Here is a 16441-nt window from a genome sequence, read left to right as displayed (position 1 = left end):
ACGTGGATCCAAATAAAAAAAGTGACTCCAAAATGCAAAAAAGTGGATAAAAACCCCAATTTTCTGAGCATTTTTAGCAAAAACGTGATTCATAAAGGCATGAAATGAATTCATTTTTGGCTTCTAAGTGCAAAAATGTCAGCCAAGATGTATTACAAATGATTGAAGATGTCAAAACTCATCCTTTCATCCTTTCCTTGCAAAAACGTGATTTAAATCACTCAAAATGGATTTATTTGAAGATTTTTCCAAAAACATGCCCTTGGAAGGGGTTTGAAAATTTGTTTTTTAGCAAGATAAATTCATTTTCAATGTTGGAAAATCCATTGCCAAGCAAAAACGATCCTAATGGAAAAGATTTCATGCAAATCGATTAAGAAAATCTCAAGTTATGATCAAAATCAAATTTTTGGAGGCCAAAAGCATGCTTTCCTTTCAAAATCAGACTTTTTGGGATGCATAGCATATTTTAAAACATGCAACAAGTTAAAATCGGACCTTTTTGGGTGCATAACATGTTTTAAAACATGCAAGTTATCAAAATCGAACATGTTTTGGTCACTTGCATATTTTAAGTTATATCTCACTTTTAAGATGCGAAGACATAAAAACTTCACTTTTCATGTCATAGCATCAAAAAAGTCCACTTATGATGAACTTTTGATGCAATGACATCAAAAAGGTCCACCAAAGTAAACTTTATATGCAATAGCATGTAAAAAGTCCACTTTTGATGAATTTTTCATGCATTTACATATAAAATGTCCACTTATGAAGAATTTAAGTTATTTAGTTCACTTAAAATTATAAAAATGTTACAAAATAGGTCAAAAACAATATTTATTCATCATATTATGAAAATATATTACATAAACATCATTTTAAAGTAACACTTAAATAAGCATTTTATTTTTGCAACCAAAAATTAAAATGAAACTATATAGCTATATAGTTACTGTAAGTGAAAAATTAAAAAGTAACTCAACTTAAAATTATAACATAAAGTGTTTCTGCTTCTTCCGGTCTCCTTTTTTACTCTTCTGGGGATTGGATTGGTGAGGCCACAAGGGTGGAAGATGGATGGATTGTTGTAAAAAGAAAGAAATCTAAGCCCTCTATTCATCCAATAGATATGATTCTCAGGTCAACATTGGGAGACTTCAAATCAAAGGGTAAATCATGAGCTCCCTTGTAGTGCCTAGTTTTTGGAGGTGGAGCCCAAGTTCGGGTTCTTTGGCTCCTAGTTGGACGTTTTGTTTTTGTTGGTGATAAGTTTTTCTGTCACCAAGGTTACCTCTCTTCTTGGGGGGTAATTGGATCCTTCTTAGTCTGTTGGTTCTTTGTTACTGTGCTTATTGAAAATCTTAAGCTATGTATAGGGTTTCAGGTACCCTTCAAAACCTATTTTTCTTAATCAAAAACATAAGGTGCACTATAGTCACTTTAAGTTATAAATTTCAAGTAAAAGTAACTTAAAAACATTAAAAAAGTGAATATAATGTTATATTTTTAAAATACTGAATGTTAATTTGAAAATATAACATCATATTTTTAATTCTTGTTGTTGCAGCTAAAATGTCCACTTTTAAGGCACTAAAACAGACATAACTCTTGACTGACAACTCTAATTGACCTCTAGGTTAGACTAAATCGAAAGAAAAAATGAAAGGCGTGACATGAACAAAACCAAAGGATTAAAAACAAGCAAACGCAAACTCAAAAGCAAAGAAAAAGAAGATGAAGGCCTCAAAAATTAAATATGAGCTCGACAAACAGAAAAACGAAAAAGACTTGACGAAAGCCTTCACTAAAAGATTCATTATATCAATTGGTGTCGTTTGATTGATCAATACAAACCAATTAAATAATGAAATAAGTTTAAAGAAATACAAAACTAATTTGAAAAAGTTTCGTACTGTTACCTACATTTTGTGGTGACAAAATGCAGAACAACAGGGGGCTTACAATATTTGACTCACACAAAACCAGATATAGCAAATACAATTGGTATAGTAGAAAGATTTCAAGAAAACCTTAAGGAATCACACAATGCATAAGTAAAGAGGATATTTAGATATTTGAAGGATACACCTAATTTTGGGTTATGCTATGAAAAATCAAATGACTTTACTCGATGTGCATATACTGATGTGGACTAGGTAGGTAGTATGGATTGGATGACAGAAAGAGTAGAAGTGGTGGAGAATTTTTTGTTGGAGGAAGATTGGTTTCTTGGTTGAGCAAGAAACAAGATTGTATTTTAGAAAGTACAACAGAAGTAAAGTGTGTAGCAACAGCAAATAATTGCAATCAGATCATGTGGATGAAATAGATGTTGAAGGATATTGGGATAGATTTTTTAGAACCTGTTATCATACATTGTGATAACACAAGTATAGTAAGTATGTCTAAGAATCTTGTGTTACATTCTAAGAAAAATCATATATCGATTAAGTATCATGTTTCGAGAGAGAAAGTTGCAAAGAAAGAAATTAGATTAGTGTATGTTAATACAAAGGAGAAGATTGTAGATATTTTTATGAAGCCTTTATCTAAGGATACATTTGAGCATTTGTAAGGTATAGTTGGGGTTATACCCCTGCCTACTTTAGAGTAGATGATGCAAAGAATGCATCAGCCCAGTGGTACAGGACACTATTGTTTATCTAGACTGAATGTTGATGCTGCATGTATGGGGGAGTATTTGTGGTTGAGAAGAATCATCAAGAACTCTTGGTAACTGGTATTAAATAGTGTCTTTGAACACTTGAGCTAGTTGAAGACTTTGAGAAGTTGATTGACAAATGATATCTTTGTCATTGATGTCAATGGGGGAGAGAATGCATGAAAAACATCTCCTATGAATGGGGGAGAATGAGTGCATATGAAAACATCTTTTGATGTTATGGAGGAAATGAATAACCACATTGAGTTATATCGATGGGGGAGAAGTGTGAACAATTGATGCTATCCATGTAAGCATGAGGAAGCATTGATGAAGAGTTTTTCCTATAAGTTTAAGATTTGATTGATGGAGAGAATTTGAAAAGATTAGAGTATTGATAACAGAGTTGGATTTGGTATTCTTGGAACTCAGATTATTTTCATCTATGTTGCATCAATGCCAAAGGGGGAGATTGTTAGCATGAATGTTGATGGTATTCCTTTGGGGGAGTATCCTAAGCATTGTTGAGATTAATATGTTGCATTCATGATTGTGTTATTCATTGATGTCAACATAGTATCATTTATGTAAAGACTGGTAAAGTAACAGATAGAGAACAACGTCGCACGGATTGAGTATTGATGATGAAGTCAAGCGCAATGAAGGATATGTTCTATAGTATGTCCTCATGACATGGCCAAGTGTGCATGTATAAATTCAAAGACATGTGAAAGTTATTTAAGATTTACGGAAGACAATGTGCAAGCAGAGTACCTAAGAAGTGGTTCCTGGTGTTTGGATTGTATCTTATAACAGGGATAGAATCGCGATGAGCGAAGTTAGGCAATGACAATAGACAGTTTGATGATGATGTCAATGACTATGCAAGGTCAGAAGTTGCATGTGTAAAATGTTGTAATTACTATGAACTGATAGTTTTTTGAAATTATAAAAAGATGTAATGAATTGTATTATCTTAATGAGGTCCTATTGTAATTAATTGGGAAAGCCTCGAGGCGAACTCATTGAATTATTTCGAGGACATGGTATTAAGGAAAGTTATTTTCCTTGTGATGAAGTGCATAATGTATGATTTGTAAGAGAACTTGTATGGATATGTGAAGTTGGAAAATGTGAGTAAATGATCAAAGGGATCAGTGCGATGTGAATTTAAAGATCTGGTCTTGAGATCTGAAAGGTATTTGTTGTGGTATTGGCAAAGTAAGAGGATAAAGAAGTTTGATTTGCAGAGATTAGTTCAATTTATATTACTCTAAAAGGAATAATATAGAGGCTATTTCGATAGTGAGTTTGGTGGTCTTGCCCCTGAAGTTATTTGGACAGTGAGTCCATCTACCTTCTACAACTCCTAACAAGGTTTGAATCTCCTCACAGGGATTCAAAATCTTGTAACAAGGACTAATATGTACTGAATGTATTTTATTGGCTCTGAACAAAGTCCATCCTCTTACAAAGAACTTGCATATTAGTACATCATTTTGCGGGTAGCATCCCCACCTAGGTTTTCCCTCTGATCAAGGGTTTCCCTAGTTAACATATATAGTGTTATTGTGTATGTGTATCTTCTTATGGTTGTTGATTATATTGTTCACATGTTTAAGTTTTAATAAGGTTGATAAAAGTTATATTGATCTAATAACAGATTCATCCCCCCTCCCCCCCTCTTAGTTATCTTGATGGACATTACTTTCTAACAATTGGTATCTATCAGAGGTTGGTCATAGGTTTGAATCTTGTAGGCCACGATGAGTGACGTTGGGAGGGGGATTTTTGGCAATGCGTCAGTGTACCTCATAGGATTCTCGACATGGCTTAACTGCCTCTGATAGTTCTATAAGACTATTGGTTGTATTGGGCATTAATAGGTCAATCTTTTGGTGCAACAAAAACCCTAGCCTTTCTAGTAGGCCCTTTCCCTACTGGAACTACTTTGGTGTAAGTTTTTTGGCTCTATTTAGGTGATTGTTTCTATATGTGGGTCTTAGTTTAGCCCTAGCCCTACTAGAACTACTCAATGTGATGCCCTCTCTAGGGACGCAGGGATCTCTATCAATGATTTTTTGGTTTGGTAGGATGAGCTTGCTAAAGTTGAATATGGTTGGATTTCAATTGAAGGCAAACATTCTAAAAGGTATTCACCTTCATTTAATATAACCCTTCATTCTCATGAGAAGTGAGCCAAAGGGAAATATTAATGTGTCCCTTTAATGCTCAACTTATCCCCCAAAGGTAGCTTGGACTTTTTGTTTATTCCTTTTTGAGTGCATGTTATTTAGTCTTGAGTAGCACACACTTTTTTTTTCTGTCCTATCATGGTTATTCTTCATAAGTTAGTTTTGGGTTGCTAGATGGTAATCTTTTTATCTGTCGCAACATCTTATCTTTGTGAGATTTTTTCTTCACCTCTTTTTTATTATGCAGGGTTTTGAGGCCCCTTTAAAACCTTCTTTGTCTTAATCAAAAACAAATAATGACACAAACTAAATTTATGTTGGGTTTGGAAGGATGAGGTTGCAAAGGTTGAAAATGGTTGGATTTTAGCTAAAGGTAAACATTCTAAGAGGTCTTTGCCTTCATTTAATATGACCCTTCATTCTCTTAAGAAGGGGACCAAAGGGAAATATTAATGTATTCCTTTCGTGTTCAATTTATTCAAAGTTGCAGGTACCTGCAATCAGAACCCCTAGTGGCAATTTGGGCTTTGATTGTCTCATTTCTTGATTTTTTGTTGATGTTCGAAGCATCTAGTGTTCTATTGTTATATTATTTTTTTGTTATTCTTCATAAGTTAGTTTTGGGTTGCTAGGCAAAAAGAGTTTTTTTCTAAGGCAACATTTTTCTTTGTGGAGTTTGTTCTTACCCTCTTTTTATGTACAGGATTTTGAAGTCCCCTCAATACGTATTTTTACCTAATTCAAAAAAAAATAACCACACAAACTAAATGATTTGTTATTAAATAGATAAGATAGTTCTTACTAATGTTTTGAGAAATAATGCCAATCAAAATTTATAACATCAGTACAAGAATAATACCATTAATGAAATGAGCACTCAATTCAATCCTATAATCTAATGATAACCTGAAGAGGGGACCATTATTAATGTAACTCTAGCAAATTATCTAAATACAATAGTGACTTCAACAATGAATGGTGAAATGATCCAGATATAGTTGATGAATTATTATTAATTCTAAGACAAATACTGGAGGTTTGATATATATAATTTTACACTCAAGGAATACAAAAGAGCAGAGCTACAAGAAATTTATCATACCATCAGGAAATTATCTAAATAATAAAAACTGCATTAATTTATTCCCACAATAATAGTAGTTGTTGTTTGCATTTGCATCAACATACCATCAATTTGCAATTATTGAGAGAACCAACAATTATATATTTGTCATCATGGATGATGAGAAACAATTAGAGATTGCAACATTCAAAAGACAATTTATTTCAATCTGGAACTACTTTTCAACAGGAGTAGGGATCTTCAATCCTTAACCACACATCATAAAATAGTGACATTATTTTTTAAAAATTGATTTGGCAATGGACATTACTTTGTCCAATTGTTGTTGGTTGACAAAGAATCTCTTATCACTTGATGACTAGCAATCACCCCTTTGTAATGTTACATAGTGCTACCTTTATATAATTTCACACATAAATGGTTGCTATAGTTTATTGAAATTATATGGTAGTTGTGGACTATAAAACTTATATTATAAATATGGAATTCATATCTTTTCTTTCATACCACATATATTCTTAAACAAATGCAACAATAAGTTTTCTATGCAGAGGTATAAATGGTTTATCCATCTAGGGAGATGGTTCAGGCAAATGTGCCAAGACATCCCATCATGCAAATCAGGGATCACATTGCCTTTGAGAAGGAATGACCACAAATGGCAGCTAGTATAACTTTTTTGCTAAGATGGCAAGGAATTGTGGAGGATCATGGTCGTGATTGGCTCACTAATTACCTGAAAGCATTTGATTCCTATATTGAACCTGGAGTGGATTTTTCTGATTTAAGGTGGAATTCTCTTTGCCTAAGTTCAACAAATCCAGCAAAGAAAATTTTGTGTATGTTATGTTGTTGAGCTCAAAAGAATTTAAAGAAAAATATCTAGATGGTATCATTATGGTCTTTTGGAAACAAATGGACTGGCTTGGTTTAGGTTGATAGTGATCTTCTCTCGCCCTTTTGTTTCCTTGATTGGGTTTTTGGTGGATCTTTGTTTCTTATCATAGTTTGGTCTTTAGTAGTTTTTGTTGGCATATTGTTAGCTTGTTTTCTCTTCTGATTTCTTCTGTCTATGTTTGTTTGTTTGTCTTCAAGGTATTTGCTCTTGGTTTGGCTTTTCTCCCTTAGATTTTGTGGATGGCTTTGGCTCCTTTGTTCCTCTTATTCAAGCTTCTCTTATTTCCTCTCGCTTTGCTCTCATTCATTACCAAAGTATACAATTAGTTAATATCAGCTTCATTGTTATGTAAATAGAAAATAGGAATATTAATAAAATCTTATTTGTAATTATACATTGGTACCATCTTATGAAGTTTGAATCATTTATGTAACATTAACTTGCTCAATCGTGTTTATCCTAAGAAGCCTAAATTGATTTAGAATTATATAGAAACTAAAATAATCTAGTAAATAAAAAAGAATCTTCCAAATGTTATGAAATTATAATATTAAAACATAAGAGCAATATGAAATATACTTAATAAAAAAAAGTTTAAAAATTAAAGGAACCTGGAATTATGAGATCCTAAATTTATAAATTTTACAATTTCTTAATATAGAAAGAAATTTGTTTAGGCAAATATTAATAGTTTAAATTCTATATTGAATAAACGTGGAATGAGTGACAATTTGAGATATAAGATAAAGAAGCAACTCTGTATTAAATAGACATAAAAATGAGAAAGGATAAATGTTTATGATTATTTAAGCACAGAAGTGGAATCGATCAATTCTTCACATTCGTAAGATAACAGTAAATTAGGAAAATGATTTGGGTAGATTTAATCGGTGACCCTTCGGATGACTACAATGTTTTGTATCCTAAGATAGGTGATAATTGGGGATATATTTAAATCAGTAATTGGTGCATAACAAGAAAAGGTCCCAAGATGAATTCCATTATTAAACTTAAGGGACCTCCATTTCAAATCGTGTTTGACGAACCAATTGAACAAGACATCTTTCGATAGTTTTACAAAATTCTCACTATCTGATAAAAAGAGTGGTATACAAGATTTTAGGAAAGGAATATGTAAATAATACAGACTAGTACAGAGTATGAAACAACATTCCAGCAATGTTCTTGGCAATGACATGTTTGCTAGAATCAAACATACCCAGCATTGTAACCTTATGCAAATGGTTGTTCAAGCTTGAGCATATTGGAAATATTGACAAAGTGGTTGCCTGCATCAGAAATTATATTTATATATGCAAAACTACGTTCCTGTTGATCACAGGCAACTTATCCCTCTGTATCCTTTAAAATCCCCCCTTGATTCCAATAGACTGATTAATTGCTTTCCTGTTGTGAGAACAAATATCTCTTTTCTGCTTGTCTTCTTCCATATCTGACCAGACATATGTAATAATTGGATGGGTTTACACTTAGTGGAAGAAGAAATTGAAGCATGGGATGGGAATTTACCACCGGATTCTAGCATTCTTTAATTACCAATCCAAATTCGGGACGAATCAATGGAGGAGAATGAATTGGCTTCCCCACAAATATTACCTGATACCTGAAGTTTATCTTTGTTCAGACTGAGTTGGCGAAACTCTTCCAAGTATGTAATTAAAGAAGATTTGAGGAATAAATGAGCATCTCAGTTAACATTGGAGTAATTATAAGTGAGTATTGGTTATAAAAATAATATGATATGGGGAAGGTTAGATCTTAATAAGAAATTGAAGTTCGTTTAATTTTTAATAACTATCTCTAAGTTTTTATAGCTTACTTTAAATTTAAAATAACTCTAAGGTAAGACAATGTTAAGATTTTGCAAATCATATGTTTAACTCAAATTGAATCAATAGATCAGGTAGTTAAAGAATGGTATTCTAAATTGAAAGATTAAACTTAAATATTGATCAAAGTATTTAGATTAGAAAATCATGAAATTATGAAGGGAGAATTGCGTAATTTAAAGATGGTAGTCGTTTTTAGTAAAGTATAAATTAATATATGCAGACTAACATTTATTTGAAGTTGAAAAGTTTTTTGAAGTATAGGAAAATGGGAAAGGTAATCATATCAAAGGAAACATGTAAGGATCTCAATGAGGATCCATTTACAACATCCATGAAGGGCAAAGGAAGAGTATAGCAAAGAAAAGATCATATTCGTATTAAATAAAAATGGAGAATGCCCCTTTTATAATTTGTAAATTAAATAGGACATTAGTCTCAGGCTAGATTGGAAGCTTTATTTTCTGCTCTTTCGTACCAATGCCCGTTTGAATGGAAATATATGTAATTTGTTTCAAATATTAATATAAATTATTAGGCTTTTGTCGCTTATCGATCAAAAAAAAAAGTTTTATATGTGAAACTTATGTAATAGTTAACTCTTTGGTGTTCATGGATTACAATCCAATCCCCAACATAAAAGAATCACAAACTTTTCAATTTTGCTGATTGAAGCATTCATTATGTGCACACACACACACAAATGTACACTGATGAATATCCTATGAGATGAAGATAATTTATTATTATATTTACTTCACAAGATTTAGAAAAATGAAATAGATTACAAAATAAATAAATAAAGACATTAGGAATCCTAAGATGATTATTCCAAAGAATTTAATTGAAATGAGACACTACCTCTCTTGGGTAAATAAGACAAGATATTTTTAAAAAAGCATTCTTACTACTTCTCTTGGGTAAATAAGAATGTACGCTACCTTGCAAAGTTCAATATGTATTGCTCTTCTGTCCATGATGATTTATTCAAATGTGTACCCTATTTATCATTTTCTTCAATCAACAATCTTTAATGGTGGTGAACCAAGATTATGTTCGAGTCACTTTTTATTCTAAAATCTATATTTTGTTCTCTTTGAACAACCGCGCTTGCTTCTTTGTGTTCTCGCATTTCCTACCACACCACACCTCTTACGTTAGTTACACTACATAATTTTACTATATTGTTTATAATTTATTTATTTATTTATTTATTTATCTTAATATTATAAATAGTTATCTCTAGAATATTGTAATGTATTATGAAATTGAAGAAAACTAATGAAAAAATTAATTATCACTATAAAACACAAAAATAAATTGATTGAACATATGAACAAGGTTGTCTAAATATTTCAAATTAAAGTGATCTTTTAAATACTACAACATTCCTTGTATAGAATTGTATTGGTGTTGTTTATGGGTTGAATTCTCCTTTCAAACAAATTAAAATAATGCATATCAAACAAAGATTTATAATGTATTTTCTTGCTTAAACAACGCACTCACATACTTGCCAATAAATAATTCAGCATATGCAAATTATAAATGAGCCTATAAAGAGAATCATGACATCTATCAAATGGCTATTAGAAAAAGATGAGTTCAAACGATCCAAAAGGTAATCCCTAAAACATTAATCCTAAGATGAGTCCACAATCTAAAACCAATGTATTCCTTTGTATCAGTATCTTATTATAATACACTCACCAAATTGGACGTTCAATTTTAGTTTCATTATCTCTAATCAAATATGCCTTATTTTGTACCATAGGATACATTGTACAAACTTTTCCTAACATGTTTTACATTTTCTATCCTAACTTTTCAAGTCTTCTAAGTTCTTATTCATGAGTCTAATTAGGCCACTTTCATACAAATCACAATAGAGTTATTTTTTAAATATTATAAAAACCCAAAAAGACCTATCTAATAGGGCAACCCTTAGCAATCTTGAATAATTTAAAATATGTATTGTAGCCAAAAACAAACTTATAACCCCAAAATTACACTTCTGTAATTTTATAATTCAAAACAAGGTAGAATTTGGACAAAGGTATTCAAGTATTTGATCAAGTTATGCTCCTTGTCGCCATCTCTGTTATAGAGAAGAACAAATCAGAAATCATGTCGAAATATGGACACATACATAATCCTTTTATTTTGTTTATGAAAGATTTAATATATTCCGAGGGTGGATCAGTACATATCAATTAGAATCGATATACAACTGAACTCAGTTGTCTTTAATTTGTTAGAACACGTCGTTAGAAACAACCCTGAAAGCTCCCTTATTTCAATTGAGAAAATTCCCTTACATCAAACCATATTAACACATTACAACACGGACCAACATGAAGCCTGTCGAATTGCACAAGTTCGAACCATTTCCTAAATTTTATTTTATTAAATACAAAAATGATAATGAATCATTAGGGAGAGGAGAGAAGCGATTAATAAATGGACAATACAACAAATAAAATCCTACTAATTTACTAAGCAAGAGCCTACAACACAATAGTAAATTGTGAGCCTCTTGTCTAAGAGGCCTTGGGTTTGAATCTACTAGAGTTCAATAAATAATAATAATAATAATTAACCACAACACATGGTAATTAATGTTGGCTTCGACCTCTTACCGATCAAAAAAAATCCTACTATTTTATTATGAAAAATATTATGCACTAACAAACAAAAATTTATGAACGCCAACCTTACTAATGAAGCACAACTTGAATTATCAATACCAGTTATCCAATGTAATGCATCAATTAAACCACCAATTATTTGATAGATTGCATCTAGTTGTTCAATATGTGATGTTATTAATCCAAGATGACTCATGAAGTCAAAAGATTTGTTCAAATAAATCTTGGCATTGCATATTGAAGGCTAAATTCAATGGCTATTGCACTTTTGGTGGTGTCGTAGTTGCATGTTCGCTAACATTCCATTTTGTTCTCAATGTTCAGTAATATGTTGAAATATTAAACATGTTACAACAACAATTGTGAGCACTTCTTGATTTGTGTAAGTTAATTTTACATTAACATTTTGGACCACACTCTTTTATCCGTAAAAGAGTCTACAATTTGGTCTCTTGGATTGTGGAAATCTTCTAGCTCTCATGTTAGGAAAACGGTGAAAAAATCAAGCTTTGATATTGACAATCCAAACAAGTATTGTATTGCATTGCATTATAAACAATATTTAAAGTGTATTGTATGAAATGGTTTGTTGGTGGGAACTTTTCTATTTTCTATTTAACCTATTTACAAATAGGATCATTAGCTAGACCTTCAAAAATGTGTTTATAAATGTTATCCATGAATGGTGTGCTTTCAACGTGAACAAGTATGTAGTTTTTAGTGCCAAACATGTCTAGGTGATGTCAATTGGTTTACATGGACACATCGTGTATGAATGGCTAGATGTTGATAAAGTATAATGTTGTGCATCTAAGTGTAGCTATAAGCATACAAAGCCACAATATATGAGCATGCATGTTTTATAAGATGTGCAAGGACCAAATCCTATGTGGTGCACAATGTAGAAGTGTTCAGTCCCCCAGTACTACTTACATGCATTGAGTGAAGACAAGTGCACAAGCTGAGAATAGGACTAAACTTGTGGACAAGGTTACAATCAAGACCACATACAATCCTAAATGCTTGCATCAACATAAAAAGTATGAATCTTAAAAGAAAACATTACATCAATTGTGAATGAATTATCAAAAGAAAACCGAGCCACATAATATCAATTAGATATATAAATTGCGAATGCATTTAATTCATGATGAAATTATATTGACCATATTACAAGTTGCAATATAATTTCTTGTGCCATATTAGACCAAAGGGTCTAAAACATTTATGCAGAAAATGCACATATATTTCTGTGTTTTAAATTTTATATATCATTTATAAAATTAAGAAAAATATTCTCATTCTTTCAAAAGCTTTGCTATAATGAGATGATTGAATATTTGATAAACTTGGTTCGCAATGATTGAATATTTGATAAACTTGGTTAACTTCTACGAACGCTACACTCAACTACCCAGGCGGTCTTTAGACGCCAAACTCCTACTTCATATCATCATAATTTTTTCATGTGGGTGAGAAAAATCATATATAGAAATACAGATCCCAAGGATTCAATAAGGAACTGCCTATCTCAAAATCCTTACGAAATGAGCAACATTGGAGTCTTATTGTAGTTGGAAGTTTTGTCGGGGTAAACATTAACTACACTCGTGTTTGTTAAGGGATACATATCCCCTTTATGGTTCTTAGGTAGTGATATCTATTCCTGAATTGTAGGACATCGTATAGAAATGTGTATGAAACAAATTTGCTACACAATTAATTTCAACGTTCTGTCGCAGTATAGAAATCCCCCAACCCCGACTTTCATCGGTTGACCTGAATGAAGAGTACCGAGTACAATCATCGCCCATCTTTGCGCTTATCATTACAATTAAGTTTCATGACCCAAGAATCATGGTGGAACACGGCCTAACGTTTTCCTAAACAAGGCCTTGCTCAAATCGAGTGTTTCTAACATGTACCTACACAAGACCTTCCTCCCATCAAGAAATATGAGACCAATTAACCGCTACTGGAATATTAGGATATCATGAGGCCTTTCGACACACTTCAATAGGAGTTTCCGTAGCGGTGCCTTGTTCTTCTTAGTACTTAGGGAGGTTCGACTCTGGCATTCATAGCTAAGGAGCCTTTAGATTCGATTGTCTCGGCTCAGTGTATTTGTTATAGGCTAATCCCTTATTAGTCACTTCGGTCTGGGTTTGACGCTCTCCATACACACTCTATCATATCAAACTTTTTCAATGGTGCCGTACTCTTGAAACAGTATACGCCTGAAATTCTAGTCAAGCACTTCTTCCGCCTTGTTCCCAAGCTTGATTGCAAGCTTTCTCAAACTTAACGCAACTGCAAGATCAAATCGATAAGAATTTGTTAACCCAAGTCAAGCTACCAAATTCTTGTCCATTGTTCTAGTCCAGTGAATGTACAATGATCTATTATTGGCCCCGACTTTATTTACCAGTTTCTTTATACCTAAACCAAGGAAAAGATTGCAACAATATTTTCCAACAGGTGGCAGTGAAAAGCATTTAAAATCGGCTAATCAATGCCAACCTGTAGTTGAACCTTTTCCGCCCAAGTTTTTGGGCAAGCTTCAGTTAACAGCAAAAGAGTGAACAGTCTGTCACAGGGAAATTAATTTTAACAGCTATACATGTTTATAACTTGAGTATCATTCAACAAACAATATCAAGCAGGCTCCTAGCATGTGGAATCCCACAATTTTGAAGAGGTACACTGCTTAGCTGCATTGTACTCCCCAAACAATTGGTTGAAACCTTAATCATTCACTCCTAAGTCTGTGCATGCTTGGACCTCTGTTTATAAGCCAGCCTAAAAGCAGCTAAATGAATTAAGAAATTACTTCTCGTCGCCTTGGTACCACTTTGGCAATACATCAATGACTCGTTGAAAGTCAAGTTGACCTACACATCAAGTGTTTCAAACGATATGTTGCTCGACTACAAAAACACCAGAACCTGAAATTTATTACGGGCATTGAATCTTACACTCTTTAAGAGGATTGTTTTCAAACAACCAAGACAAAAAAAATTGACACCAGGATTGCCCCTGTAAATCCATAAGAGCTTATAAATTTCGTTCTTTTAGCTGAGTGAGTACAACTCTTTTTTGGAGTGCTTTTCTAATCTCCTAGTGATGCATTCAAATACAAAAATCGATTAATACATGTACCATCATTCTGCTTTCAATGTTAACACCAGATGCAATCGACAAATAGTTAGCATCCTTCCAGTTTACAATAGGGAATTTATTAGAATTTTGCAACCACCAACTTCAACACAAATGTTAACGCAAACATTTCACATGCTCAAAAAACGAAGCCTTGCAAATATGATGCATTTGGTTCCCGTGCACACAAAAAACCATTGTCAATTTGCTTTTTGGAAGAATTTTCTTACATAATGAGCTAATATATGAATGCAAAAGGTCAAACTTCTGAAAGAGAAGCTTCAACTCGGGATAATGAAACTCAAATATTACTGCAAAGCGGCTTATGATTATCATGCCTAGCATACTATCGCAATTTGAAAGGAAAGATTTCATGAGAGAATACCTGATCTGCAATGTTTTAATTGAGAAACTAATTTCAATCGCATACACATCTTATTTAACACTATCATCACTGGCCATCCATTTTTTTAGGTAGATGTGTATATATGATGCAGTTAACAGATGGCATGCATATATCTAGCCTTCGTAAATCTCCCAACTACAGATGGTAAGTAAGAGAAGAGAGCATTCAAATTTACAAATCATACCCTCTTATTAACTGACCTAAGTATGACAAGTTTTGATTTCAAAAACTGCAATACTATCATACCAACCACCAAATATGTATTAAATAACCTTTGAAGATGTGCAAAAGGCTAATCATCAGAGATAAGTTACAGAAAAGTGGAGGAACCAGAAGGGTGTTTTGTTATAATGCCATCTTTGGTTCCAACTGGAAGTATTACCAAGGATAAATCCGCCATTTGTAAGCAAATGATCCAAATTCAGGCATAAAAGAAATAGTGAATATTAACAATTCTTTTGATGCCTGTGATGTTATCTTCTAGAGAATAATTGCCTCTGACAGGCTCAGGACCTGGAATTCAGACAATAATATTATAGTAATTGGTTTTAGCTTGGTTTTCTGGAACAACTTGGGGTTACTCATTACCAATAAGTGTAGATAAAACTAACTGCTGGACAAAGTTTGCCCGTTGAGTTGCCTGCTTTATCTTTTGTGCCCTCTCTTCTGAACTCAAGGATGGCTCATTGCTGCAAAATGGTAATATAATCAGAATTGTGCTATAATACTTTTCTGTAGAGTAAAATGCATGAAGGATCATGCAGCAAAAGCTAAGTGCAAATGCAGATAAAACTGACAAGTACAAACATAAGAATCTTAGAATCTATGAAAGATGCCAAAACGTATACATAGAGGCTTGCAGATAAAATGGAAAAAAAAAATTTACTCCACAATATGTGAAAAATAGCAAAACAGGAGACATTTAAATTAGGCAATGTCTTACCAGAAAAAAATTTCAGAAGACCACCCAGAAAGATTTTGTTTACTTTCATGTCAGATGTCTAGAGTTTCCTAGAACTCTGGATGGAGAAGCATATTAACAGATTTTTTGATGTGTAGCATTCAGTTACAGACATTTGGGGAAAACTTACAACTGTACATTCAATTAGAAGACACATGAAAATATCAAAACTCACAAAACATTTTGAAAAGTTCAGGAAATCAAGCCTGATATCTGACGTGATTTATAATATATCCTGCATATGTTGCCTAGTTAGTCTATTGTGCATGTCATACAAATTTATTATATTTGAGCACGTTGCTTTCCAAACACTAGCACCAAGCATTTTGTACGACTAAAGAGATTAAGTAGTTATCTTCATGATTTCGATCATGGCCAGGCAAATAAACATAAACCATCTCCTTATTCCCTTAACTAGTCCCAAGAAGCTTCAGGACTACTCAGGTCATGGATTTATTCAGACAAAATGTTTGTATTTGACAAAAAGCTAATGTAGCCCTTCTGACATTTAAATTGCATAATTGTGCCTGTGAATTGCACGACTGCATTGTGATTGCTGAACTTAATCGGCAAATTTC

At 32.7% G+C, this 16441-nt stretch overlaps 1 protein-coding gene across 1 annotated transcript in view; it reads right to left on the bottom strand.

Annotated features, from left to right (window-relative positions):
* Positions 1-15140: 15140 nt before the first annotated feature.
* LOC149546782 (protein DEHYDRATION-INDUCED 19-like) overlaps positions 15141-16441 on the bottom strand; it is a 39416-nt gene continuing 38115 nt past the window's right edge. Inside the window, exon 5 of the mRNA XM_089791365.1 lies at positions 15141-15591. Within this exon, the coding sequence (XP_089647491.1) occupies positions 15480-15591 (112 nt within the window). The 3' untranslated portion in view covers positions 15141-15479. The remainder of the gene's footprint in view (positions 15592-16441) is intronic.

The sequence above is a fragment of the Cupressus sempervirens genome, chromosome 7 (genome assembly GCF_028749045.1).
Source record: "Cupressus sempervirens isolate cs-2001-9-10 chromosome 7, ASM2874904v1, whole genome shotgun sequence".
Lineage (NCBI taxonomy): Eukaryota > Viridiplantae > Streptophyta > Pinopsida > Cupressales > Cupressaceae > Cupressus > Cupressus sempervirens.
The sequence above is the reverse complement of the archived record's forward strand: the minus strand, read 5'-3'. Positions and strand labels throughout refer to the sequence as shown.